The 25742-nt window shown below is 43.2% G+C and overlaps 9 protein-coding genes across 9 annotated transcripts; 4 read left to right on the top strand and 5 right to left on the bottom strand.

Annotated features, from left to right (window-relative positions):
• The first annotated feature begins 7263 nt into the window (after positions 1 to 7263).
• Positions 7264 to 8453, top strand: Obp99c (Odorant-binding protein 99c). The gene is made up of 2 exons (XM_017166408.3): positions 7264 to 7445; positions 7989 to 8453. Exons 1-2 carry the CDS (start codon positions 7404 to 7406, stop codon positions 8403 to 8405), a joined length of 459 nt encoding a protein of 152 aa, XP_017021897.1. The 5' UTR covers positions 7264 to 7403; the 3' UTR covers positions 8406 to 8453.
• On the bottom strand, positions 8440 to 12042 carry Gycalpha99B (guanylate cyclase 1 soluble subunit alpha 2). Its single transcript, XM_017166405.1, has 5 exons — positions 11937 to 12042; positions 10529 to 10800; positions 10231 to 10471; positions 8822 to 10170; positions 8440 to 8765 (listed from the first exon to the last, which is right to left on the bottom strand). The coding sequence occupies exons 2-5, from the start codon at positions 10762 to 10764 to the stop codon at positions 8561 to 8563; spliced, it is 2031 nt and encodes a 676-aa protein (XP_017021894.1). The 5' UTR covers positions 10765 to 10800; positions 11937 to 12042; the 3' UTR covers positions 8440 to 8560.
• A 504-nt stretch (positions 12043 to 12546) lies between these two features.
• On the top strand, positions 12547 to 14987 carry LOC108074369 (lysoplasmalogenase TMEM86A). Its single transcript, XM_017166393.2, has 4 exons — positions 12547 to 12834; positions 13901 to 14070; positions 14125 to 14315; positions 14385 to 14987. Exons 1-4 carry the CDS (start codon positions 12814 to 12816, stop codon positions 14714 to 14716), a joined length of 714 nt encoding a protein of 237 aa, XP_017021882.1. The 5' UTR covers positions 12547 to 12813; the 3' UTR covers positions 14717 to 14987.
• Positions 14988 to 15314: 327 nt separating this feature from the next.
• Positions 15315 to 16525, top strand: Bub3 (mitotic checkpoint protein Bub3). The gene is made up of 2 exons (XM_017166402.3): positions 15315 to 15630; positions 15686 to 16525. Exons 1-2 carry the CDS (start codon positions 15439 to 15441, stop codon positions 16472 to 16474), a joined length of 981 nt encoding a protein of 326 aa, XP_017021891.1. The 5' UTR covers positions 15315 to 15438; the 3' UTR covers positions 16475 to 16525.
• On the bottom strand, positions 16497 to 18259 carry ppk19 (pickpocket 19). Its single transcript, XM_017166401.3, has 5 exons — positions 17441 to 18259; positions 17224 to 17376; positions 17035 to 17164; positions 16794 to 16983; positions 16497 to 16737 (listed from the first exon to the last, which is right to left on the bottom strand). Exons 1-5 carry the CDS (start codon positions 18257 to 18259, stop codon positions 16497 to 16499), a joined length of 1533 nt encoding a protein of 510 aa, XP_017021890.2.
• A 180-nt stretch (positions 18260 to 18439) lies between these two features.
• LOC108074379 (Odorant-binding protein 99a) lies at positions 18440 to 19091 on the bottom strand. Its single transcript, XM_017166404.3, has 2 exons — positions 18912 to 19091; positions 18440 to 18850 (listed from the first exon to the last, which is right to left on the bottom strand). The coding sequence occupies exons 1-2, from the start codon at positions 18954 to 18956 to the stop codon at positions 18440 to 18442; spliced, it is 456 nt and encodes a 151-aa protein (XP_017021893.1). The 5' UTR covers positions 18957 to 19091.
• Positions 19092 to 19259: 168 nt separating this feature from the next.
• LOC108074377 (general odorant-binding protein 99a-like) lies at positions 19260 to 19960 on the bottom strand. Its single transcript, XM_017166403.3, has 2 exons — positions 19811 to 19960; positions 19260 to 19723 (listed from the first exon to the last, which is right to left on the bottom strand). Exons 1-2 carry the CDS (start codon positions 19853 to 19855, stop codon positions 19334 to 19336), a joined length of 435 nt encoding a protein of 144 aa, XP_017021892.1. The 5' UTR covers positions 19856 to 19960; the 3' UTR covers positions 19260 to 19333.
• A 552-nt stretch (positions 19961 to 20512) lies between these two features.
• On the bottom strand, positions 20513 to 22460 carry ppk30 (pickpocket 30). The gene is made up of 6 exons (XM_017166381.2): positions 22360 to 22460; positions 21553 to 22129; positions 21346 to 21495; positions 21084 to 21279; positions 20791 to 21027; positions 20513 to 20730 (listed from the first exon to the last, which is right to left on the bottom strand). The coding sequence occupies exons 1-6, from the start codon at positions 22458 to 22460 to the stop codon at positions 20624 to 20626; spliced, it is 1368 nt and encodes a 455-aa protein (XP_017021870.2). The 3' UTR covers positions 20513 to 20623.
• Positions 22461 to 22695: 235 nt separating this feature from the next.
• ppk20 (pickpocket 20) lies at positions 22696 to 25706 on the top strand. Its single transcript, XM_017166382.2, is given in 8 exon segments — positions 22696 to 22865; positions 22918 to 23572; positions 23801 to 24083; positions 24086 to 24100; positions 24287 to 24334; positions 24395 to 24539; positions 24598 to 24704; positions 25447 to 25706. Coding segments are annotated over 8 exon segments (1683 nt in total).
• The last annotated feature ends 36 nt before the right edge of the window (positions 25707 to 25742 follow it).

Genomic DNA, 25742 nt, shown 5'->3' with positions numbered 1-25742 from the left:
CAGCAGCAGCAGCGGCGGAGCAGCAGGAAAGCAGCAGCAATGGCGGCAAGCGGCAACATTTACCAATACAAAGGCCCCTTGGGGCAAACGAGGGTTGAAAGTATATATATATGTGTGTGTGTGTGTATATAGATGTGGGAAAAATAATTCAGAGAGTGTTGCAACCACCTTTGTGTGGCACAGCAGCTGCCTGCCTGCCTGCCTGCGTCGGCGTAGCGGTGGCTGAGGGCAGCAACTGAGCCAGCGGCAGAGGCAGCGACAGCGACGCAGACAGAGGCTGGCAATTAAGAAAAAAGTTTCAAAATCTAATTTTGGGTACTGTATACAAAATTGTGCACTCGAGGCGGCCAGGCGGCGTCGGCGACGGCAACGGCAACGCGGCGTATACGCAATGCTTAGCCCTGGCAGGGGTTGGCTTTGCTGGTATTGGTGGTTGCTCCGTCGCGTTTCTTTCATTTTCTTTGTGTTGCCTTTGTTTCACAGTTGCCCCTGAGTGTGCCTGTGTGTGCGAGAGTGTGTTGGTGAGAGAGCTTTTCTGGGGGCCCCGCTTTAATGGCTTTGGCCAACCAAAAAGCGTTGTTGTTGCGACCTCGCCTCTGGTTGGCATGGCTTCCTCGGCGTCCAAAACAAAAAAAAAAAACCTATGGTCTCTCGCAACTCTTGTTGCTCTTCGTCGAGTGCCAGCGAGGGGTTAAAAGGCCCGCCCCTCCCATCTCCCCACCCCCTTTGGCGCCAACTAAAACCCTAAAGTTTCTGGCTTTTTGGCACACTGCCACTTGTCTTTCATTTCCAGCTGTCTGGAGTGTGTGCTAAAATCTCCATGAATAAAATCCAACGAGTGCTGATGGTACACAAAATAATTGTTTATTTGTTCATTATGCTTGGAACAATGCGTAAGACATAAAAATATAAATAAAAACTAAATGGGTTGTCTTGGGGGGTTGGTTGGGGGAAACTTAGGGGGTAATTTTAGTTACAAGTCAAGTTGCATTGTTTAGTTTCAGATATTGTAGGTCTTGTGACTCTTACATTTTAATTTCTTTCATGAATTTTAAAAATAAAATCTTGCTGAGTCCTTTATCCTATCTTCATCTAAATCCGTTGGTTAAAAAATGATATAATTTCCGATAACCACCAAAACTATTTTTACTATAAATAACCTATACCTAAAATGAATAATATTATGTTCAGATAAATAAATGTTGGCTTATATTGAAGTTTACAAATTAAAAATTAAAATGGAAGCAAACATTAACTTAATGACCAGATTTTTGTTGTTATATATTGTATAAAATCATTAATATTTTTGTGGATTTTCTGTTACAATAAAAGGAATCTAAACAGATCTTTAAGAAATGCTGATTTAAGTATCTTTCTCTTACTAATAACTATAAAGTGTAATCTTAATTACGCTTTAAAATGTATTAATAAAATAACCTTTAAAACTCTATAAATTAAATACATTTACCTAGGGGTGTGGGCTTCATAAATATGCAATAAAAATAACGAGTTCTGGTTACATAAGCTCTGAGATACATACATACATAATGTGGTATCCAGCAAGCAGAGTTTAATTTCCTTTTTTTTTCCTTTGGGCGGTGGGCGGCAGCTGGAAGTTGGCCTATTAGAATGTTACAAATTTATTGCAATTGAAACAAACCGAGGAGACGCGTGCTCCCTTCCAGCGAGCGTGCGACTGAGGCGGAAACACTGCGCGCGTCTAACCTCTCTCTCGCTCTCTTCTTCTCCCCCATACATCAGTAAATTTCTCTCACAGATTCACAAACTCTTTCTGGTAAGACTCCGCCCATTGAAGGAGGCGGAGCCAGGAACCTCTCTCTTTCACACACACACATACACAGCAGAGAGTAGAACATAAAGCGGCAACAATGTTGTACAAGTTTTGGGCCAAAAGAAACAAGTTTCCAGTCTGTCTGTGTCTGTGCAGGTCCTTAGAGCTCACACACACACACACTCATACACTGAGAGGGAGAAGCTAGGGGGCAGTTCCAGATCCGCTGACGTCGACGGCCACAGTCGTTGGCAACAGTAAATGGCCAGGAGCTGGGAGCTGGGAGCAGCCTAGGAGCCAGCCAGCGGCTACAGCTACTGGTGTTTTTGCGCAGGGCCAATTTCTCGCATTTTAACTTTGTTTAAAGTGCGCCTCTATATGTACACGAACATATACTCACGGGGGACGGAGCTCCCCCTTGGGTGGCCACTTATAAAGTGTTTTTACTGCGACCAAATATGCAAATTAGTTGAGCAGCACTGGAGCTGACAACTTTGACTGCTCTGCGGCTTGTACACATAGAGAAAAGCGGAGAAGCTTTCATTAAAATGTTGATAGTGAAAGATTTTGATGAAAATAACATCAAGATGTTAAATTAATTAATTAGGTAGGATGGAAGGTCCTTGAAAATGGAAGAAAACATGTGTGCTATAGAGGTGGCTTTTACTCAAAGGAAAATATACTTACTGGCTAGGGATATATATATATTTTGTATATAAGAATACAGTTATTATTTATTCAAGAAATTAAATTTTGCATAAAATGTTGCACTTGACATTTACTTAATAATTGCCAAGCAGAGCTCTATATAATATATTTTCAATATATAAATTAGATAAAATTAAATTCTATATTTTATTAAAAAGAAATCCCAATAACAATTAGTTCAGTATTTTCTTTGCTGTGTGCTTGCAACAACAAAAGCTGAAACATGTCCATTATGTCGTCGCTTTGGCTGCCTCTCTTCACGCTTGAACTGCCCCCGTGAAAGGAGAGGGAAGGGGTGGTAGTAGGGGGCAGCCCTGAGGAAAAGGGTGGAGGAGTAGCGGCAGTCCAATACAAACAATATAAGGCGCACACACACACACACTTAATAATAATAATCAACAGCCAAGGCAACATGCGCAGCATGGCAACAACAATGGAAATGGAATGAAATCAACAAAATAAAATCGTAGCCAGAAATGGAAATCAATCAAAAGAGATACGGGGAATTATAAATGCCCTATGAAAAGGAAGTACTTTGTATATTCATTAAAATCCGACCGGTTTCAGAAAGGATACTCAAAGGAGGAGCGGTAAACGGGTTACCAATTGCTTTGGAATCCCTAAGCAATGCCTCAGAGACAGGGGTTTTTGATATAGAATTTGTTGTTATTTTATAATATAAATACTATATTAAAATTATACATTAAATGTATTATTGAATAGTTCATTTTGGAGCCGTTATTTCTTTTGAATTTTATTATTCTCTTATTTATTTTATTTTGAATTTAAACATTTTAGATATATTTTTGGTATAGCCAAGATATTAGCAATGATTAAGAGTCTGTAAGAAGTTTTCTAAAACTTTTGGAAATATTTTAATAATATAAGGAAACTATATATAATATTATATTTTTAAAATCAGTATAAAAACCCCTTTAAATATCTTAGATTCATAAATTTCAAAGGGTATTCACTAGCTGTGTTTTATACCAAAACTAAAATCATTAGATCTCGTTGAAGAAAACTCCGATCTTGGACATGAATTGAATGTGTTGACGGCGGTGTAATAAGTAGCCGTTGGCTATGGGATCTCGGACTCGAGGAAAGTTGAAATATCGCCGGGGATCATCATTCATTGCTACTTTACTTAGCTCGGCCACTTGGCCACTTTTGCTGCTGGTCATCTCGCTGGTCTCCCTGCTGGTCTTTTGATGACTCCGACTCTGACTCCCAGCCTCAGCTCAAGTGGCCCAGCCACTGCTTCTGATTGAGTCAGTTAAAAATATAAAAAAAATGGGAAGAGGCTGGACCGGGGGAGACAAAGGAAAAAGTGCCTTTAAAATGTTGACAAATATTTAACGTGCAGTGGCCGCGAAATTATTTGATCAAGAAACCACCGAAAAAATGTATACAGAGAAAGATCTTCCAACGGCGAAAGCAAACAAGAAACACAACGAAATAATGTAAAACTTAAAAACTGAAACTTGAAGACATTGCGGCTAATAAGATTTCCTTGCGTCATTGCCCCATTCATACGATTCGATGGCGATTTGTGTTTGTTTTTTGATTTCTTTTCGGGTGCCGCACACGACCCCAAGAGACCCCCAGCCACTATCCGATGCCTCTAGTTCTGTGAGGTCTCTCCACATAGTAGCAGATGCCCAACCTCTGGCAACTTGGAACTGTCAGGAACAGCGGCCTTCGGCTGGATTTTCTGAACAATGCAGGCAGGCGACGGTCGAAAAAAGTTAATTTAATTTCAAGTGTGTGCAACAATTGTCCTGCTCTCCTGCTTTCCTACTCTCATCCTTTTCAGCCTCCACAGCACGGACTCGGGACACACACACCCTTGTTGTGCTCGGTGCTTTCTTTGCATATTGTTTTACAGATTTCCACTGGCCACGGGGAAATCGCTCCTTCGACTTATCTTTGACGTCAAGAAAATCTCATTAAATAACTTCCTTCCTGCGCTTTCAAGTCCTGCCAGCATCCTGTGACAGTCGCCTCGTCGTCGCAACAAGCTGAAACTTTGAACTCTCATGTATTCGGATTCGTTCAGCGAGCCATGAAATTACATTTTGCTTTTCTTGCGCCGGAAGTGCTCTCTCTTTCGGAGCAAAGACGAAGGCGAAGGCGAAGGCGGCACTAACCGGAAACTCATGGAAACGTGAAATTTTGTTAAAAGTTCAAGAAAACTTTTTGCGGCTGCCATTTTGTTAACTGAAAAAAAAACCCTGGCTGCCAGCAAAAAGTTGCTAGAATTGTCTTGTGTCATATGCAGAACAGGGAACCATTTCTACTTTTCTTAAAGTTTTTAATTCAAAAACTGTAAACGAAAAATTACCTGGAATCGGTGAAAGTCGTAGGGCATTACTTTTGTGACATTATGTTTGTATAATAAGTTTTTATATACATTTGGTTTTCAATTACATCTTCACAAGTTTGGAAAATAGTAATTTTGCTTGTAAGCAACTATATATTTTGTTAATATATTTTATTAATATTTAAGAAAACATTAAACTTTTTCCCGTATCATATATCAAATTGAACTATTAGAAAATAGAAAATTACACATTAGTGAATACTAAATGAAATCAGCAAAATCCATTAATCAAAAAGTACTTCTTAAATATTTACCTTTTCAAATATCTCCCCAAGAAAAGGACTCTCATATGACACACGCCAAAATGCACAAAGAACGACCGTTGTACCTTTAAGTATAGGCAGTCCAAAATAAGCCTCATATCACATTCCCATTCCAAGTCCTTCAAAACAGGAAACTCGAATTTCAAACAATTGGCTAAAGGAGCTGACAATTTATACAATATTGCGAATTCCAGGGCATTGGAACATTTGACACCCGCCTATGAGAGATCGTTAACTGCAGTTTTCCAATCCCAGTAACCTGACGCCTCCCTGACTCCTTGGCCATTGACACGCTCCCTGTCCCTCTCCCCTTGGGGTGTTAATATAATTTTCACCTCAACAGCCTCTTGTATATATATTTTGTATAATTTTCCTAATAACCCAACAAAAAAAGAGGATAACAGAGAGAGAAATGGAGAACGAGATGGTAATCATGGCCATTGTTTGGGATATACTCGTTATAAACACTGTTTCCGATTGCGACAGGCCCGCTCTGCTTCTGTACTTTTTTACCCTGTTATCTAACCCTCAGTTAAGGACTCGCCCTCTCTGAATAATAATAATAGTTTGTGAATGGGAGAGCAGGATGGACGCCCCTTTGAGGCTACTGTTATTAGTTCCCAGCGAACCAGAGGCTTTGGGCTTGCTCCTGACTACAATTGGGTTCAAACAAATAGGTTTGTAATAGTACTTTAGTTTCCATCAGAAGCTAGTAATGCAGCGAAGGAATCGTTTCCGACCCTATAAATCATATATATTCTTGATCAGCGTGAACAGCTGAGTCAATTTAGCCATGTCGGGAAGAAAATTTTTTTTTTTTATTTTTTCAAAATTTTATAAGGGGTTACATCGTCAAAATTGTGAAAAATTGATAAAAATTTGAATTTAATAAAAATTAAATGCAGTATGCAGATTTATTACCCTTATAAAAACTAACTTAGAACACCTTTCCGAATTAAATTTAGTGCAATTTTGGCTTAGTTATGGATTTTTTAGTTTTTGGTTATAACAAAATGTCTATATTGTTTCTAAATTTTTTAAATTGCTAAAATTTTAGTATATTATAGGTTTTTTAGCCAGAAGTTAGCAAGGCAGTAAATAGTTTGTGTGCAAACCATAATTTATAAACTATTTTTTCCATTTCTATAATTTTGCCCGCCACTGTACGCATATATAGTGCTCGAAATCATCCCGCCGTAATGACATCTCTCCGTAGCCCCGGGCAGTATTTAATTTTGAACTCGACGGCCAGCTGTGAATTTTATTTGATTTAATTAAACACGATTGCATGGGCTTGCATAATGGCCGACGAATTGACAGTTGGCCACTTGAAATGCTCCTGAAACTCACCGGTGACGATGGGTGAAAGCGAGCTGCGATTCGCCTTATCAGCGGTAGGCTATATAAAGTTTATGTCTCTGTATTTGGGAGAATAGGAAACCCCAAACAATCTGATGATAAGGGGTCAAGTGCAATGTCATGGCTAAACGAACTATTTTTTTCGGGTTTTGTTATTGGTGGAAATAAAGTAAAAAAATAAGTGGATTTAGATTTAAATATAGAATTTATTTTATATTTAGTTATTTAAATGTTGAGTTTGGTATATAACTTATTATTCAATTGTTTTCTTATTATTAAATAATAACCTACCAAACCTCTTATGTAAAATTATTTATTATTGATCAAGGCACTTATTCATCAGGCAAACTTTTCATTTTAAAAATTCTCTTCAACATTTACAATTGACATTTTTTCAAGTGCACCTATTAAACTCCTAGAATATCCACAGAGTAATATGTACTTTCCACTTATTATATTAGAAAACCCTATTAAGGGTTTCCATTGAACCAGGAAATAGCTCCCAGCCCCAATGAAAGATCTATGCAAGAGATAAAGCCTCATCACAGGTGACGTTGACTCGGAATCAAAAGTAAATTCAAGATGTAAAGCTCAGTTCAACACACTACTTACCGTGAATAATCGCGAAAATCTATTCAATAAACAAGTTAATCAGGAAAACAAGTTTCGCGCAGCAAATAGAGCTGAGCAAATGATTCGATTCCAGTCGGAGTCTGGCTTTCATTCCCGACCGGAGTGCCTTAGTCTTATCGCTGAACTCTTGACACAGAGAAAAATCTAAGGAGAGCAGAGCCCACGATCGGGGAGATCGGCTATAAAGCCAGGCAACCTACCCGTCAGCGCCTCAGTCTGAAATATCAACTCTGTCGCGATCGTGCCACTATATAGTAATTAAAATATGCTCAAGTATCTGATCGTTGCTCTGGCCCTGTGCGCTGTGGTGTGTATATATAGAAAACAATATATTAAATTAAATGGAAGTTGAATAGTGAGGCAAACATAACAAAAATTAGGAATTAAAGAAAAGAAAATCCTTTTGGAATTTATGATATTTTTAAAGAATCCAAAAAGACTCATACAAATTATTGCAACATAAGTCATTTTATAAAATACAAAGATTATTTTATAACCTTATTTAATTTGTAATTTTTCTAATTTTCTAAGCTTTTTCTCGGAAATGTATACCTTGAAGTTAACTATTAAATATGAATTACAAATGCTGTAATTGATTAAAGCTTTTAAAAAGCTTTTTATGCCAATTAGCATTTTTCCAAGAATACTTTTCCAAAGCTTATAATAGATAACAACAATTGCAGCAACTTTAAGTACTACATATAGTTTTTTATTTTGTATATTTCCACCTCTCACATGATGTACTAAGGGAATTTAAAACTTAAAGAAACATTTTTTAAGATAATTTAAATAATAAAAAATCGCTACATTTCAATATATAATTTATGTAATAATTATCAAAATATATCAGGCCCATGCCGATGGCGAGTGGACCCCCAAGAGCAGCGAGGACATCAAGAAGATCCGCGTGGCGTGCCTGAAGGAAAACCCCCTGAGCTCCGATCAGATCAACCAGTTGAAGCAGCTGATCTTCCCCGACGAGGAGGAAGTGCGCAAGTATCTCACCTGCACGGCCACCAAACTGGACATCTTCTGCGAACACGAGGGCTACCACGCCGACCGCCTGGCCAAGCAGTTCAAGATGGATCTGACCGAGGAGGAGGCGCTGCGGATTGCCCAGGGATGCATCGACAACAACTCCCAGAAGAGCACCGTGGATGAGTGGGCGTTCCGGGGACACCAGTGCCTCATGGCCAGCAAGATCGGTGACAAGGTAAAGGCCTTCGTGCGGGCCAAGCAGGATGAGGCCAACAAGAAGGCGGCTTAAGAACTCTCCAAAAGGATCCTGGCTACCAATAAAGTGTGCTGGAATATGCTTGAGTTTATTGATTTTTAGGCTAAGCAGGGCAACAGGCAAAAACCACAATACAAGTGCACCGAACTACGACTACTGAGCGTGGGTTTCTAGGGGAGATTCGGTTCCTAGGCATCGCCGCCCTCGGATATGTCCTTCATGGCCGCATTGATGTGCTCCACCAGCGGCAACTGGCTGTCCAAGGCCGGATTGCGATAGCCCTCGAGGAAGTAGCAGGTCTCGCTGCCTTCAGGATTGGGGAACTCCTTGGGCAGGAACGCAGGATCGCGCGGCTGCAGGTCAAAGTCGAAGCCCTCGTGCTTGGTCAGCCACCTGGAAAGGATTACAAGTCAGCAGAAACTCATTGATAAATCTAAATAAATCCTTACTCCTTGGTAGTGGGACTAACGTTGATCTTCAGGGCCTCACTTCCCGACTCAAACTTGTTGGCAATGGTGACGCTGTGCCCGAAGAGGCAGTACCTGGGCATCTTTCTGCCCACCACACCGGCCAGCACCGTGCCCGTGTGCAGGCCAATCCTCATTTTGATTTGCTCGCCGTCGTGGGTGATGTGCTTCGAGCAGGCATCGATCATCTTGAGGGCCATCCAGGCCACCTTGTGGGCGTCATATATGGAGGCGCGATGGAGGCCACTGGCCACGCAGTAGGCATCCCCGATGGTCTCCACCTTGTACACATCAAAGAAGTCGCAGAATTCGTCAAAGTCCTTGTACAGACCCTCCAGCATGCTGATCACCATGAAGGGCGTGGCCCGCGAGCAGATGCTGGTGAAGCCCACAATGTCGCTGAAGAGGATCGTCACATCCGGATAGGTCTTGGCATCGATGGACGAGCCCAGCCAGAGCTTCTCGGCGATCTCAGCGGGGAAGATGAGGTGCAGCAGGCTGACGTTCTTCTTCCGCTCCTTGGTCACCGCCGAATTGGCCTCTTCGATGCTGCTCTTCAGCTTGTCCATGCGTCGGCGCAGGCCATCCTGAGCCCGAGCCTGCTCACCCACCAGGATCACCTCCCGGGTGGCGTCATGAAGCGGTATATCCGATATGAAGAGCCCATTGCAAGTGAGTCCATCCAGGCCGTCCAGGAAGGGTGAGCCGATGAAGAGCAGCGAGTTGGACTCCGGGCAGTGCACCATCTGGCCCTTGATCTCCAAGCCAATCGCCGGGAAGTCTGACACTCCGGGCGGACTGTTCAAGCCGATCAGGAAGGGTGTGTAGGTGCGCCTGACAATGTCCCGGAACTTCATGGTCAGTCCCTTGGGCCGCTTGAAGTCAAAGTAGGTGCTCGCCTGGCAGCCAAAGTCCGCCAGGTACGGCTTGTACAGCTTGCTGAAGCCCCTGCCCAGCTGCACCAGTTCCAGCTGCTCGTTCATGATGAAGTGCCAGGGGAACATCTTGCAGAAGCTCGACGAGTTCATCTGCAGATCGGAGGCGTTGCTCGAGTTGCTCCTCTGCACCGTCTCCGGTATGGTCTTGCTCACTAAAGTGGGCCGACCCATCAGCATGGTCTGGGCGTTGTCCTTGACCAGCGAGAACAGGTAGCGATAGCGCCGGGCATCGCCCTCCACAGGCTCAATCTTGATGTTCACATCCACCTTGTACAGCATCCGGGTAAGGGCCTTCAGGGAGCCCAGGAGCAGCCAGGCAATAACCGGACGCTCCGAGGTGAAGATCAGCTCTCCCTCGCCAGCGCAAACAAAGCCAGTGTCGGTCACATCCTCCTGGGTATCGTTGTCACCATTTTTAGGGGTATATTATGGGCAAAGATCAAGGCAACTCACCTCCTGCAGCTTGAGCACATCGTAGACCCCATCAAGGGAGCCTAGGAATTCCTGCAGATCAGTACCCAGGCAGCGGAAGGCCCGCTCAATGATTCCCGTGCAGCAGCAGGTTATTAGCTCCTCTCCCAGAAGCACCAGGATCTCGCTGGCACTCGCCTCGTCCATCTTGAGGAGCAGCTCCTGGATGTCGGCCAAGTAGTCATAGTTGGCGCAGCTCTTGAAGGTCTGAGGATCCAATTTTCTACAGAGGATTGCATTCCAGTATAAGTTGTTAGTTTCTGGAAGGGATTGCACTCACAGCTTGTGTATGTTGGGCCAGTTCTGGCGATACTTGGCTATCAGCGAGGTGACGGCCGTGTTGAGATCTTCGTTCGAAGGCGCCGTCAGCAGCTGGATGGCCATTTGCAGGTGCGTGAGGGTCAGGGCGTCGTCCGAGACGTCCTCATCCTCCAAGGCCCAATGGGCACCAGGCTCGGCGATAACCGAGGGCTGGCGTGTTAGCGAGTCCGCTCGCCGGAAGAAGGGACACGCCATGTCGCGTGCTGCTGCTGGCTGGCTCTTTTAGTCGATCTATTTTGGGGATTAGGACGGGGCGGTTTAGTAGGGATAATTCAGTTATTGGCAACCAATTGAATTATAAATCAGAAAAATACTACCGCAAAGTGGTTACCAATCTACTTAAGCAGGTTATTACCTTTCATGTTAAGTTATGACATTTTATTTCAATTTTAAGTTTAAAGTTTTGGAAGGCTAAACTTAAATTAAGTAAATTCCTTGAAGCATTAGAAACTACATTCCATTAAGCTTGGAACTTTAAATATTTATTATTAAATACTTTATAGCCAAAGGAAATATTGTACAAAATTTTAGTAAGACTTTCTGTTTTTAAAATAAAAATTAACTGAAATCTTACATTTATATTTTCTATTTATATAAACTAAAACTAAACTCCTAAGAGATTTTACCCATCCGGAGATTTTAAGGTCACCTCTTTGTTGCATAATTCATCGTCCCCAAAAATGTCACATTAAAATCTCAACTGCAAATCTCCATCAAGAATAATCCTAGTACTTCTCAAACAATCCATTAACGATTTTCCTAGTTTAAGTGCAACCCAGTTTGATGTAGGGTGTTCCTAGGAGATTCTGCCATCGATTTAGGGCGAAAAATATATATTTTCTCAAGTTCAACGTGCACTTGTGCGGTGGGGAGGCTTTGTGGGAGGATGTCTCTGGTACGTGAGCCCACGTCCACGTCCATTTCCATGTCCCTGCAGTATCTCGAGTGTCTGTCCCCCTGTCTTGGCTCTTGGCTTTCCTTGGAGGTCAAGTGTGTGTGTGTGCCAGTCAGCCTTTCTTGGCAAGGCTCGCGCACTCTTGCTTTTTCTGGCCCGAGGCATTACCATAATTTTACTTTGCATAATTTATGGCATTTATGAGGAGTGTACACCATTTGCCACACCAGCTGGTGGGCGCTTCCTCGCCCTATATGTGTGTCACTCTGGACACTGGCTTTAATTTTCACCACCTCACCTCCTTGGCCTTTACAGGAGTGTGTATATTTGCTTACAGGAAGCCCTTGTCGTGGGTCCAAGGGATACACAATTTTCCACACTCCTGCCACAAGGTTTTCCCCCTTAGGGGAGGTCTTTCCACACTTTCCACCTCTTCTTTGAGCCTACTTTCAGGCTCCAGACTGGGACTTACCGGGGTTTTTAAATATTTAAATTTTTAGCACTTTTCTAATCTTAAATTTCAGTGAAAAGTCTTCGTGACTGTTGAGGAATTTTTCCGCACGCCTGAAAAATGCCACAACTCGTAAGGGAATGAACTTTTTGGCCAAAATAAGCTGGCGAAAAAGTTTTTGGCCCAACGAAAGCTACATGTAGCTTCTCCAGAGTGAAAGCTTCGGCCGAAGTGAAAGTGTATGCAGAGATTGTTGCTTTGTTTTGGAAAAGATACAGGGAGAGGGCGAGCCACTGCGCATGTGTATCTTTGGGATGGAATTTCGTGAGATTTCGTGAGCTTTCTCGGCGGTCAGTTCTCTGTCTCTCAATTAACCTGTTGCGTGAGCAAAGCTACCAGTTCTCAGCTCTCCCTCCCTCTCTTTCGGTGCTCTGTGATAATAACAAAAGGTGAAAAAAATAATCAATCTGCCCCTCCTGGGCTCGTGTATCTGTGTATCTGCAGAATGCTGCATACACATGCTGCACACCACATGTCCGACCGAGCGAGTTCTCTCCAGAAAGCAGAAACTTTTGTCCAGCGAATCGAAAATTTATACGCTACGCTTCAGTTTTCAGTTTCGGTTTCAGTTTATTGACGTTGCCCGTGCCGCTCGCAACGTGTTCATTTTCCACCTTATTATTATTAAGTATTATTAGCATTGTTTTCTTGCCCAGCTTTTCCATTCAACATTCGCGGGGTGGCGGCTAGTTTTTGTTTATTTTTGATTCCGCGCTCGTATCGCTTTTGATACTGTGTATATATATATATATATGGTACCGGAATCGTGTGAAAGTGCAGCTTGGACAGACTTTTAACTAGACTTAATAGTTGTAATTTGCACTAATTACCATCCGCAATGAACGATTTCGGGCGATTCGTAAGTGATTCCGGAGGTTTAAGTCTGTGTTTAAAATTGCAACCTTTGTTAGTTGTAGAAGTGAAGTTATTTATAAGAAGAAATTCAGTGCTTTCATACATTCGCTGGTATTTGTTTACTAATAAGTTAAATATTCTTTTGAAGTAGGTTGAGCATTTTTAATGTTTTTTGTTTTTTGATAATTTATTATTATATAAATATAAGAACTATATAATATAATATCATCTGCACTTTAAACAAGCTTGTGTAATAATAGATAAGATCAATATTTACCATAAAAGGTAGAAGTTTGTAGTCTGACATACCATTTAATTAATTTAAATTAAATATTTGCTGATGCCTGCTTGCTTTTAGATTGGTTATGTGAACCCTTGTTTTATTATTTGCTTATATCTTATAAAAAAAATAAAATAATGAAATTATATAAACAATTAAAAAGAGTTTCTTAACTTCCAAATATCCCAACCTCCCATAAATATTTTTTGAGTTATGGTTATAACCTCCATTATGCACTGCGGATGCTTTATCTAACCGCTGAAAGTGGGTCCATAAAAAGAATGTAAAGCTTTGTCCTTGACCTTGCACACACTGCCTTTCTGGCCACTTTGCCATCTTGCCATCCATCTCTCTGCATTCCTCCGGAGAGCTCTGAAAGCTCCTGCACCAAAAGCGAAAGTTGCACCCGCATACACCCCCAATCTACTACTTATTCATAATAACCTACCCCTAGGCACCAAGCACTGGCTAATGGCATGCAAATTAACATCCTCCATAATACATAAACCATAAATGTTTGACGAGGGACAAGCCAAAACCAAAGCCAAAGCTATAGAAGCCCCAAACCGAAACGCCTTAATCTAATCTGAACTGAAAAACGTTCGATTTTCTTAATCGGTGGTGTGGTTGGGTGTATTTTGGACCCACCATGGTAAAGATTAGAGATAATCGCTGGGCTATTTCTTGACCCAAGGAACCTACGATATCTCTAGAGATTTTAAATTTTAAAATAAGCTATGTTTGGTATTTATTTATTTATTTATTTATTTTTATTTTACCCACCTTAAAGGCCAGGACACAGGCTCCCAAATTGTTGCCCTTTCTGGTCACCCTTATCCTGTACTTCTCGCTGGTTCGCCGGGATCCCCAGGGTGAGCTATGGACCACAGTGCTGAAGTGTCTGCCCATTGTTGCCCTGATGTTCTATGTGGTGGCCAAGGGCTTCTCTCTCAAAAAGGAGTGAGTTATTTTTACACTTAAGAGAAACATTAACATAAACATAAATCATTCAAGATACCGCCGCTCTCTGTGGATCCTGTTGGGCCTGGTCTTCTCCTGCGGCGGTGATGCTTTGCTCAATGTGAATCTGTTTCCCTTCGGCATGATATCCTTTGGCGTGGCGCACGTCTTCTATGTCAGTGCCTTTGGCTGGAAGCCCGTGAAGTGGCTCATCGGATTGGGACTCTATGTGGTCGTTTCACTTTGTAAGTTTTTTAATTTAATTATTTCTTTAGACTTAATTAATTAACTTAATTAACCTCTCTTTTTTACAGTCGTCTACTTTGTTCACCAAAAACTGGACGAAATTCTTATCATCGGCGTGCCCATCTACTGTTTCCTGATCACCACCATGCTGTGGCGATCCCTGGCCCGCGCCGTGGATGCCAGAAACTTCCTAGCCGTGTTCTGTGCCATCGGAGCCATTTTGTTTGTCATCTCCGACGCTCTGATCGCGGTCACCATGTTCATGGGCGTGCCCCTGCCCGGTGCCCGTCTTCAGATCATGATCACCTACTATGCCGCCCAGTTTGCCATTGCGCTGAGCACGGCGGACGATGGTCCTGCGGCGCCGGATCAGCGTTCCTTTCGCAAGAAAACCAAGTGAAGCCAGCAGGAGTAGTGGCCAATGCTCAAGTGGGGAAATCCCATGAAAAGAATGAAAGGAAAAACATGAACCACCAAATTTAGTACTTCCATAACGACGCCTAGATGCCATTTCAGTGCGTCTGTGTTCCCCATCCCAGTAGCTTAGTGTAAACCAAATATTTGTCGTAATATTTCCTGTTTCTTTTTTGAGGATATGCAAACGGATCTTTGTAGTTTAGTAGATGTTTTTGTTGGACTTGAGCTAGTAAATATATATTAATGTTATTGAAGAGCGCACGTTGATTATTTCCCTTTTCTGAGTAGCAGCGGCCGCCGTTTTTATGGTTTTTCTATATTAATTAATTTTTGTATAACAACTTAAATCCTTTTAAATTGTTTTTGAATTTATTTCTTTCACACTTATTTTTGCTGCATACTTTTATTTCTATTTTTTTCGTAAATATACTAGACAGAATTTAAAATCAATAATAAAATTAATAGAAAAACTGTTGAAAATTCAATTTTCAAAAAGCTGAGTTAACCACCGAACTGACATCGAAGTTTTGAACCCTTGTATAACAGCATAGAAATCGACATTTTAACACACTATTTGGTGTGGTCACACTGCTGCAAATATTTTGGGGTCACACTGGTCAACTTTTCCGCTTTTTTTGCATTTAAAAACCATTTTGTTTGATTGTTTGCTGTATTTGCTGTGTTAAACCCCTTTGACTTGACAAAATGCATCCTCCAGAGTTTAAGCTGAGCAGTCCGCCCGAGGATCTGATCTCGGCGGTGAAGTTTGGCCCCAAATCCAACCAGTACATGGCGGCGTCCTCCTGGGACGGCACCCTGCGCTTCTACGATGTTACGGCAAACCAGATGCGTCAGAAGTTCCTCAAGGAGGCGCCTATCCTGGACTGCGCCTTCATGGTGGGTAGAGTGCCGCGCCTTAGCCCGAATCCGCAGCTAATCCTTCCTTTTCCAGGACATTGTGCACGTGGTGAGCGGCTCCCTGGACGGGCAGGTGCGCCTGTTTGATGTGAACACGCAGGCGGAGAACGTGGTGGGGGCGCACAAGAAATCCATTAGGTGCGTGGAGTATGCCGAGTTCGTGAACGGCATCCTCACCGGCAGCTGGGACCAGACCGTCAAGCTGTGGGATATGCGTGAGAAGCGCTGTGTCGGCACCTACGAGCAGAACAACGGCAAGGTCTACTCGATGTCCGTCATCGACGAGAAGATCGTGGTGGCCACAGCGGATCGTAAGGTGCTCATCTGGGACCTGCGCAAAATGGACAGCTACATCATGAAACGCGAGTCTTCGCTGAAGTTCCAGACGCGCTGCATCCGGCTCTTCCCCAACAAGGAGGGCTACGTCATGTCCTCCATTGAGGGCCGCGTGGCTGTCGAGTATCTGGACCACGATCCGGAGGTGCAGCGGCGCAAGTTCGCCTTCAAGTGCCACCGCAACAAGGAGAATGACATTGAGCAAATCTATCCCGTCAATGCGCTGAGCTTCCACAATGTGTACCAGACCTTTGCCACTGGCGGCTCCGATGGCATCGTGAACATTTGGGACGGGTTCAACAAGAAGCGCCTGTGCCAGTTTCATGAGTACGACACCTCCATTTCCACGCTTAACTTTAGCAGCGATGGCAGCGCCCTGGCCATCGGCTGCTCCTACATGGATCTGTTCTCCGAGCCGCCGGCCACTGTGCCGCATCCGGCCATCTACATACGTTACCCCACGGATCAGGAAACGAAGCAGAAGTAATCCTGTTACTTTATTTTTATTATTAAATATATGACTTAAGGCCCTCCTTGACATCTCTGATGAGCGTCCAGAGCAGCTTTCCAAGAACCAGAAAAAACTCCACAAAACTCAAGGCGGAGGCCCCTATATAGAGGCTGACGATGCCGCCAAAGTTGGCCAGCAAATCCAGATTGGTGTACTTTAGTTTGGTTACGATCTTGGTCATCACCCGTTGGCCATAGTAGATCTGGGCCTTGATCAGGCGCTCCGTGGAGTTTTTGGGACTGTAAGGGATTCAGTTTTGTTTGAATTTAGTCAATTGAATCGGAGATAAACTTACTAATCCAATTTCCTCACATTGAGCGTCATTTTGTACTGCAGCGAATTGCAGTTGTCGGGGCAATGGCAAAAGTGTCCACGTCGCGATTCGTTGATGTACTTGTCCTGGTCGCCAGTCTTCACGTAGCTAAAAATATCAGCATTGATGCCCAAACACTGTGCATCCTCTATGCCGCACTCACGAATGCCCTCTGGAGGTGATAAGAGCTATTAATTGAGCATGAAAAGTTTGGAGTTCTTACCTATGGGAGGGAGGAAAACCGGCGTGGAGCAATTGCAGGTCCTGAGCACCGCCTGGTGAAGACACACAGCCAGGCAATTATCTCGATTATAGGTCAGCGTGGTGTTCTGAAAGTAAGGATTCCGCTCGTTCTGGGTGGGTTATAATGAGGAAATAATCAAATGATTCATTGTTTCTAACACAAACTCACATCGAAGTAACAACGCCTCTTTTCCGGACTCATTTCATAGGTGTTTGGGGAGGTTTCCGTAACCAAAGGATGCACGGCCACAAAGTTCTCCGTGTCCGGGTACAGGTGATACATCATTTCCGTGGACCATTGACGGGGTTCCTTGATCATGAGCTGAGAGAGGGATAAAACCCATTTGTAACTCTCAACCTAGACCTCCAATATGACCTCCACTTACATTCATCGCAAATGGCAACCTAAGGCCATCTCGCACCAGGGCATGACTTGCGTTTATAGTGAACTTCAGTCCCGAATCCTCGCCAGCCGTGCTCAATCTGTACGGATAAAACTTATTGGTCAGCTGCTTCTTTTGCGACTGATCCGAGATCAGGGAGTTGAACACCAAGCACTGGCCCTTCTCCGTTTGCTCCGGCACAAAAAGCTTGCAGCAATCATAGGGCGTCTCGTCGAAGACGCAGGAATCGGTGACAAAGAGCTCATCACAGCGGTAGGCCAGGTAGTTGATCATGGACATCATTCTCAGCGAAGTCAATTCAGTCAGATTCCTCGTAATCAAGTCCGTGGCCCTGTTAAAGTGGGCAAACGAGGTGAGCTCCAACAGCACCAGGAACTGATGGAATGTCTCCAGCAACTCCTTATCCGGATTCAGGGGAAGGAAACGCAGGGCGGCACTCGGGGCTCTCTGCCAGTTGACATGACCCCATGGACAGATGCCAACGGCAGGGAACTGTATGTGGTACACTGGCAACTGGGTGGTCTCTATCAGGCTGACCAGTTGCTGCTCGGCGTAGCGATGCCTCAGCATGGAATACAAACTGAAGGCGGTAATTCCAGCACCCACGACAATGCTGAGCCACAGGATGCGTTGCCACAGATGCCGCTCCCCGAAGACGTGCTGCATCCCATGGATGGTGGAATGGGCAAAGGAGAGGCGCAACTTCTCCCGGTACTTCAGCCCAGGTGGTTTCTTGCCGAAGCGGAGCAGACCCTGGTCGGGAGGACGCGGCGCCACAAGTTCCTTGGTGTACAGCAACATGACGAATGAGCAAAGTTTCGACAAAGTTTCCGCCTTAACAAGGGGGGTTTCTTCGGTTTCATTAGCCATTAAACCAGGAGGTGTGAGGAAAACTATAATATACATGTAATGTTCATATTCTACTAAAAGAAAATAAATACCAGCTAGGAAAACCAATGAGTTTATTAGCTAAATCAAGGCTCAAGTTAGTACTGCTTCATCCCAGACCTTCGGGGCCAGGCTCTTCTGAATTTCTGCCAGGTTCTCCCGCAGCAAGCAGGTGGCCCCGCGATAGGCCCACTCACAGGCGCTGGAACCCTGCTCGTTCTGGTCCACACAGCCGGCCAGGTTGCCCTGGAAGGCCTCATTGTTGTCGGTGGGATGGTTCACCAGCTGCTGATGTATGTTGTCCACATTGAAGCCAGTCTGGTTGTTGAACAGCTCCCACTTGGAGAAGACGCACTGGAAATAGCACTGGGTCTGGGTTTCGTTCGGATACTCCAGCTTCTTGAACTTCTCCACGAGATCCGCGGGCAAGTCCAGCTCCTTGACGCATTCCTCACGGTAGGTGAGCACGTCATGGCGATTCCGCCGTCTGTAGTCAGCCAAGGCCTGGGTTCAAAGGTTAAGAAAAAAGGAAAGATTTAATTAATAAACCAGGATAAAGACTTACCAAGCTAAGGCCTACAAGCACACAGATGGCCAGTAAGGTATTCATTTTCTCTGGGATTTCCGGCGTTGACTGGCTGCTCCAAAGATAGAGCCAAGATATATATACCAGCGGATGGGGCACTTGGTTACTTTGTCACTAGAGCACTTAGAGCAGCAAGTGGACAACAATGGAGGTGTTGATGCCTTCTGATAAACGAAGGTGCAGGTCCGGTTTGAAGGCTGATAAGATATTCATTTAATAAAAAATTAATCTTGATGACACAATTTATAAAAATTTTAAATCTTTAAAACTCTGCTAGAATATTAATTTATTTTCCAAAAACATTAACCCAAGCAATAAAAAATATACTTTCATTTTAAGTTTCACGAAAATTAAAGAGTTTATTAACTAAAATTAATGCTTAAATCAGTTCAAGTCTTAACTTAGGCCTTGGGTGCCAGGCTCTTCTGGATCTGAGCCAGGTTCTCTCGCAGCAGGCAGGTGGCACCGCGATAGGCCCACTCGCAGGCATTGGAACCCTGCTCGTTGTTGTCCACACAGCCGGCCAGTTTGCCGTGGAAGGCCACGTTGTGGTCGGCGCCATGGCCCACCAGCTGCTGATGGATGTTCTCCACATTGAAGCCGGTGGTCTTGTCGAAGAGCTCCCACTTGGTGAAGACGCACTTGATGTAGCACTGGGTGGTGGAATCATTGGGATACTCCCACTTTTGGTACTTCTCCACGAGATCAGCCGGGACGGCCAGCTCCTTGACGCACTCCTCGCGGTAGGTTAGCATGTCGCTGCGATTCCTCAGGCGGTAGTCAGCCGAGGCCTGCAATTAAAGGGAAAGCCATTGATTAGATTTAAATTTATAAAAGCAGAGGCGACCGTTTTCTAGGTCGGTTCGGGGATCACTTACCAGGCCAAGGCTAATCAGCACACAGATGGCAAGAAAGACCTTCATAATTCTGGGATTTCTTTCAGTGGCTGGTTCAACGATCAAGCGAAGACTGTGTCTGTCGAGGCCCAGACAGCCGCTATTTATACCCCCTCGGGCGGGGTCCGATTCCCGAGCTCCGATGGTGGACTTGGTACCTGCGCGGTCTCCCAAGGGAAGTGTCCGAAATGTATGCCGATAGATTATGCTCTCTCCTCCTTTGTTAATGCTCTTGTGATGTGCCCAAGTGGACAACAATGGACGTGTTGATGCCATCTGATAACCTAAGCAGCTGGCTCCCGGCTCTGTCCCCTGATAAGGCGATTCCTCCCCTTTAATCTCTCAAATTTATTAAATTTATTAAACTGCTTTCTTTTTTTTGTCTAATTAATAAAAGTATTGAAAATGTTTAGCCAACTCAGAACATGTGGGGATTGTTTAATTACACACGAAAAAACAAGAAGTATAATCTATTAAATATGAAAAAGTTTATAGTTTTGTTTTCCTGTAATATTTTATTATATTTTTTATGTTTCCCAAACCTTTAAGCTTTCTATATATATATTTATTTTAAATAGGAATATGCATTCGATACTCCCGAATGTTCTTAGTAAATCCAGAAATTTTCCACTGCCCTTGCAGGTAGCTATACAATTTCCATTGTTTTCTTTTGTGTTTGGATTTATTTATTTATATATGTGTTTGTATCCCAAGAACCAGACGAAGAAGAGGTTTGTGATTTGATTACAGGTTGGCACAGGTAAAATGTGGGAAAGCAGCTGTTTGTGACTGAGCCTAGGAGCCATTAGGAAGACGACAGCAGGCAAAGCGATCCAGGAAGGCATTCACTCCGCCCAGCACCGAGATGCCCATGATCAGGCCAGCTATTCCTCCATAGGAAACTGCGCCACAGAAAACGATTAAAATCTGAAATTCAAAGGGAGAGAGGTCTCAACTCTTACCCATCAGATCGATGAGGGTGAAGCGCAGCATGGAGCGGTAGGAGAAGAGGGTCTCCTCTTGAAAGTACACATCTATCTCGATCTCCGAGGCATGGCTGGTGAGGGTGCTCATTTTCTCCGTGTAGGTGGAGGTGTGGTACTGGGTGTGATCGCACTGGGGAAAGCAACCGCAGTCAACGGTGGTAAACTGGTTGTCCCGGGACTCCTCGATGATGTTGCTCATAGAGAAGAGGGTTACTAATGGGTAAAATAATTGTATTAAAGAAGATTTTAAATATTTATAGAGGCCTTACATTTATGCTTATTAAAGCAAGATAGATCCGGCACACCACAAAGTCTTAGTGTTGGGTCAGAAGTTTCGGTTATATTTTCCTGGCCCGACTTGGCATGCACTGGAAAATTAATTGTGCAGTTGCATTTGTTCAGAATGTAGTTCAAATGACAATTGTAAATGCATGTCGAACGGGATACCTCTGAAGTGATTTCAGTCTAAAGGGGAATTTAATTAATTAAGTTATTTATATATTTAGTTAAAAGTATTTCAATTATTTTCACCTCGAAGTAACAACGCCTCATGGAAATGGGACGGGCTCTGACGTCTTCTTCCGCTGAAAAACTTAAAGGCTCCACTGGCACCACAATGCGATCCTCCGAGGAGTAGTCAATGCCCATGCCCAGGTACTGTTCGGGTTCATGGATAATGACCTGCGATAAATCAATTAAAATTATGAGAAAATTGTAATTAAACTAATAAAATCTCACCCCCAACGTATTTACAGTATACAGTTTCTGCTTCCGCCTGATCTTCACATTAAGACCACTCTGAGATCCCGAAGCAGCCACCGACCACGGCCAGGTGGGATCCCTATCCAAGAGGATTTCGGAGTTAAATACAAAAGCAAATCCATTGAATGTCGTTCCCGGGCGAAAGATATCACAGCAGTTCACCGGCTTCCTTCGCCACTGGCACTCGGTGAAGAAGGACTGGCAATGTAGCTGCCAGGAGGCGTAGATGCCCCACGATGTCACGCTAAGGTCATCGATATCGCTAAACTCTGTAAAGTTCTCCTCCCTCAAGCGAGCGGCCACCGGAGTCTGCCAAATCACGGATTGCACCAGATTGAAGGCCCTTTCGTATCGCATCGACTGTTCCGATCGATTCAAACTAGTAAAGTTCATGGGGATAATGGTCACGGCTGGAAAATTAATCTCCGACACATGCATATCGGTGCGCTCGATGGTGGTCTGTACCCAGTAGTAGAAATACCTTTCCGAGGAGAGCACACACACATAGACAGTGGCTAGAGCGGCTATTATTTTTAGGGGAATGCGAGCGTACCTTGAAAAGTATTTATAAAAAATTAAATAATAATTTAGAAGAGGTGGAAAGTAAGATATGAAAAGGACAGAATAATTGTTACACCTTTATTTTTCAGGCTGTCTTCAGAGTCTTGGGTTTAAGGTACTTTTTCGCCTCTCTCTCTATAATTTATTTATATTCCAAACACTCCTTTATTATTAGAAAACTTTCTTGTTGCCAATCTATAATTCTATAAACCCCAAACTCACCTCCTGACCGAAACGAATGAATTATCTGGCTTTTTCTTTCCCTTCTTGATGTCCTCGGGGTCATCATCATTATCGTCGGGCTTCCACGCAACTTGACTCATTTCGCGACGGCGTCCAAACCGAAACTGTGGGAAACTCATGGGCTAATTGGCAGTTTGACTGCGGCTACTCAATGAGCTAAACAGCCACTTCTGTTGGCGCTTATCAATTGGCCGCCGGAAACATAACTACTCAATTACAGAGCTTGTGAGCCGTAATGGATGTCCAGAGGCAAAGTCTGCGGCCATAAAAGGGTTCCCCGGATTCCCGGGAAAAGCTCAGTGCGATTGAGTGACTATGGCCAAAGGTGCTATCACTCGTAAATCGGTCGAGGCAGCAGACAGTGCGGCTGCCGCTAACAAGTCCTTTTTGGACCTGTTGAGGGAGTACTTTCGGAGCTACTGTGAAAAGTCCACGATTCACTGCGTCCGCTATTTGTACGATCCCCAGTTGCATAATGTGGAGAGGTGAGTCAGAGTCAATATAATTTTCACAAATAATTCCATCCTCCTCCGCCAGACTCATTTGGTGTGTGCTCCTCATCATCAGCGTGGGCCTGTCCTGCTTCTTTTACCTGCTGCTCTCGGAGCGCTTTGTGTCCCAGAAGCTGCAAACTGTGGTCCATGATCCGCAGTATCCTGTGTTTCTGGTCCAATTTCCTGCCGTGGGAATCTGCACGGACAATCGCATCAATTGGAGCAAGTTGGAGGCGGCCAAGCAGGAGTTCCTGCCTGTAAACTCCAGCGTGGAGCTGGTCGAGAGCTTCACAGTTCTGGTTTCCCGCCTGGAGACTCTTCGCTTTGGCAGCTACATGGCTACCTTGGCCCAGCTGGATGACGATAATTTGGAGGCTGTGAATTTTGTGAACCTCACCGACTTGGCCATATTTTTGACTCTACGCTGCGAGGAAATTTTGGTGCCGCAGTCCTGCCTGTGGCGTGGCTCAACCTTTGACTGCTGCGACTTTTTTGTGCCAGAGAAGACGGAGTTTGGAATTTGCCTTATTTTTAATTCCGAGATATCACCCCGCTCCAAGGCGATCCGGGAAAGGGAAGGCGTGAAGTTCTATCCCAGACACAATGCCAAGGCGGGTCAGGGCACGGGTTTGAACTTTAATCTGATTATCAACGAGACCTTCAAGAGACCGGATTCCCAGGCCAATGATAATGTCTATGTAAGAAGATTTTAAGAGGAATTTTCTCAAAACAATTTTCCAAATAATATAGTCTTTGAGGGTGTGAAAATGTAGGCAAAGAATTTATTCGCAATTTATTCGATTTTTAACCCGGTTTCTGATCATCTACAATTAAAATTTATTCAGAAAAAAAGGAATACATTTTCGAAGTAGAATGTAAATTTTTATTATTTTAAATATATATTTAAATCTACGTTTTTCCACCAGATAATGATTAAGAAACCCGACCAATTGACCAATGTTGTGTATTCAATGACTCAAAACACGGAGACCTATGTAACAGTCCGACCGGATCTCACGTGGACGGACGAGACCACACGAAGTATTCCGCCGGAGCGAAGAAACTGCCTTTTTGCGGACGAGCAAGTTGAGCTGGACACCCATGACGCGGCCAAGAAGTATGGAAAACACTTTCAGCTCACTAATTGTCTGAATAGATGCCACGAATCCTATTTGGTTCAGCTCTGCAACTGCTCGCTGCCTATTTTCTTTTGTATAACAATAGGGGTGAGTTTTTAATTTATAATAATATATGTAGATCATTTAAGAAATATAAATAATATAAAAGGAGTTAGTTAGGCCCTCCTGCTGTCTGCCGTCATCTGTTACCTTTTATGCGAACGTAAAAAATATAAAAAATATCTGCAATGATTTTAACTTTAATAAATATACATTTTTGTTTTCCCCTCTTAGTCAAAGAATGCGATGCATCCAGTCTCCGCTGCTTGGCCCGACACAATGGTAAGACTGATTTGTAAGGATTAACTCCTCCAAGGATAAATGTCCTTCAATTCCTTGCAGACATTTTCAGCTATGACAAACGCCATGATGAGGATGAACTTTTTAGTGCCACAAAGCCAGGAATGACCTGTTCCTGTTTGGTGAACTGCTACCTCCTGGATTATTACACAGCCACCACCACGTTGCCCTTGTCCGCCAACAGACTGTAGGAACTTCTGACATATGTATTCTTACTGGATTGTTTTTAATATCTTCCATTGCAGCCCCAAGGATCCGCAGCAGAAGCTCTTCAAGGTGGATGTGCATTACCAGGTGGAAACAACGCCTTTGTATAGAACCAGTCTGGAATTTACCATTATTGACTTGATAGGTAATGGGCTATTTTTTATATAACTATATTTTTATTTTCTTAAAATGAATGAATTTCAATTCAGTGGGAGATTTATTAACCCTAAAAAAATTAACTCAGAACAGCTTTCCGAATGGAACTTAATTTTTGGGTTATTTATAGTTTGTTTACGTTTTGGTTTTCCCAAAAATTATCATAAACAACAACTCACATTTTATTTAATTAATTCATTAATTTATTAATTAGTTTTTGGCATAGTTATTTTCCCAAAAAGTATCATCTAATATTATTTGTATGCAAATCAAAAGCAATATGCAAGAGGGGCCGACTTGTCTGGCCATATAATGGTGCATCTTTTGGGCGCAAAAAGAGAAGGTGACAATACATGGCATACTTTTGGGCTGAATGTATACCGGAAACACAGTTTGTATTTTTTTTTGCCGCAAGATGGCATCCGTCAAAAATGGCCATTTAAATTTTAATTCAGCCATTTATAGCAGTTCCAAAATATAACGTATACGCACTGGTGTAATATATATTTAAGATTTAAGAAAAATCCATTATTAGTAATTATTTCAAGTTCATGGATTTATAAATGGATTTATAAATACTGTTGTAATGGCATTATGTAATTGTAATTTTATAAAAATCAAACTATCGGTAAATTTATAAAAGATAATCCACAAAGGCTACACAAACTTTGGCAAGCCGAAGTTAATTTTCTTTATATATTCTAATTAATTTGAATATTTTTATTTTAAAGCCAATCTGGGCGGAATCTTTGGCCTTTGCCTTGGTGCCTCCATGGTCAGTGCCTTTGAGTTGGTTTATTACCTAACTGTGGGCCTGGCCATGCATCTGTATGACAACAAATACTACCGAGTCCTGAATAAACAATTCAGGCTCAAGTGGCGGAAATTTAAGAGTTACTTGAAGAACGAAGTCAGTCATCTGGCCGAGCATCCTGCGGCTCCAAAGGATCAAATCAGACATCCGTTTAACCAGCGAAAAAATGCTTGGTAGCTTTTAAATACACACACTTTGGTTTATTTATTTATA

The sequence above is a fragment of the Drosophila kikkawai genome, chromosome 3R (genome assembly GCF_030179895.1).
Source record: "Drosophila kikkawai strain 14028-0561.14 chromosome 3R, DkikHiC1v2, whole genome shotgun sequence".
Lineage (NCBI taxonomy): Eukaryota > Metazoa > Arthropoda > Insecta > Diptera > Drosophilidae > Drosophila > Drosophila kikkawai.
Note: the sequence above shows the minus strand (reverse complement) of the source record. Positions and strands in the feature narration are given on the sequence as shown.

Coding starts and splice junctions, on each gene's coding strand:
- Obp99c (XM_017166408.3), top strand. CDS start 7,404: ATGCTCAAGTATCTGATCGTTGCTCTGGCCCTGTGCGCTGTG. Junction 7,446..7,988: donor CTCTGGCCCTGTGCGCTGTG/GTGTGTATATAT, acceptor AAAATATATCAG/GCCCATGCCGATGGCGAGTG.
- Gycalpha99B (XM_017166405.1), bottom strand. CDS start 10,764: ATGGCGTGTCCCTTCTTCCGGCGAGCGGACTCGCTAACACGCCAGCCC. Junction 10,472..10,528: donor TGGCCCAACATACACAAGCT/GTGAGTGCAATC, acceptor AATCCTCTGTAG/AAAATTGGATCCTCAGACCT. Junction 8,766..8,821: donor GTTAGTCCCACTACCAAGGA/GTAAGGATTTAT, acceptor AATCCTTTCCAG/GTGGCTGACCAAGCACGAGG.
- LOC108074369 (XM_017166393.2), top strand. CDS start 12,814: ATGAACGATTTCGGGCGATTC. Junction 12,835..13,900: donor TGAACGATTTCGGGCGATTC/GTAAGTGATTCC, acceptor CCCACCTTAAAG/GCCAGGACACAGGCTCCCAA. Junction 14,316..14,384: donor CTATGTGGTCGTTTCACTTT/GTAAGTTTTTTA, acceptor TCTTTTTTACAG/TCGTCTACTTTGTTCACCAA.
- Bub3 (XM_017166402.3), top strand. CDS start 15,439: ATGCATCCTCCAGAGTTTAAGCTGAGCAGTCCGCCCGAGGATCTGATC. Junction 15,631..15,685: donor TCCTGGACTGCGCCTTCATG/GTGGGTAGAGTG, acceptor TTCCTTTTCCAG/GACATTGTGCACGTGGTGAG.
- ppk19 (XM_017166401.3), bottom strand. CDS start 18,259: ATGTTGCTGTACACCAAGGAACTTGTGGCGCCGCGTCCTCCCGACCAG. Junction 17,377..17,440: donor GGTTGCCATTTGCGATGAAT/GTAAGTGGAGGT, acceptor TCCCTCTCTCAG/CTCATGATCAAGGAACCCCG. Junction 16,738..16,793: donor AATGTGAGGAAATTGGATTA/GTAAGTTTATCT, acceptor AATCCCTTACAG/TCCCAAAAACTCCACGGAGC.
- LOC108074379 (XM_017166404.3), bottom strand. CDS start 18,956: ATGAATACCTTACTGGCCATCTGTGTGCTTGTAGGCCTTAGCTTG. Junction 18,851..18,911: donor TGCTTGTAGGCCTTAGCTTG/GTAAGTCTTTAT, acceptor CTTTGAACCCAG/GCCTTGGCTGACTACAGACG.
- LOC108074377 (XM_017166403.3), bottom strand. CDS start 19,855: ATGAAGGTCTTTCTTGCCATCTGTGTGCTGATTAGCCTTGGCCTG. Junction 19,724..19,810: donor TGCTGATTAGCCTTGGCCTG/GTAAGTGATCCC, acceptor CTTTAATTGCAG/GCCTCGGCTGACTACCGCCT.
- ppk30 (XM_017166381.2), bottom strand. CDS start 22,460: ATGAGTCAAGTTGCGTGGAAGCCCGACGATAATGATGATGACCCCGAG. Junction 21,496..21,552: donor ATACTGTAAATACGTTGGGG/GTGAGATTTTAT, acceptor GATTTATCGCAG/GTCATTATCCATGAACCCGA. Junction 21,028..21,083: donor TTGCTTTAATAAGCATAAAT/GTAAGGCCTCTA, acceptor TTTACCCATTAG/TAACCCTCTTCTCTATGAGC.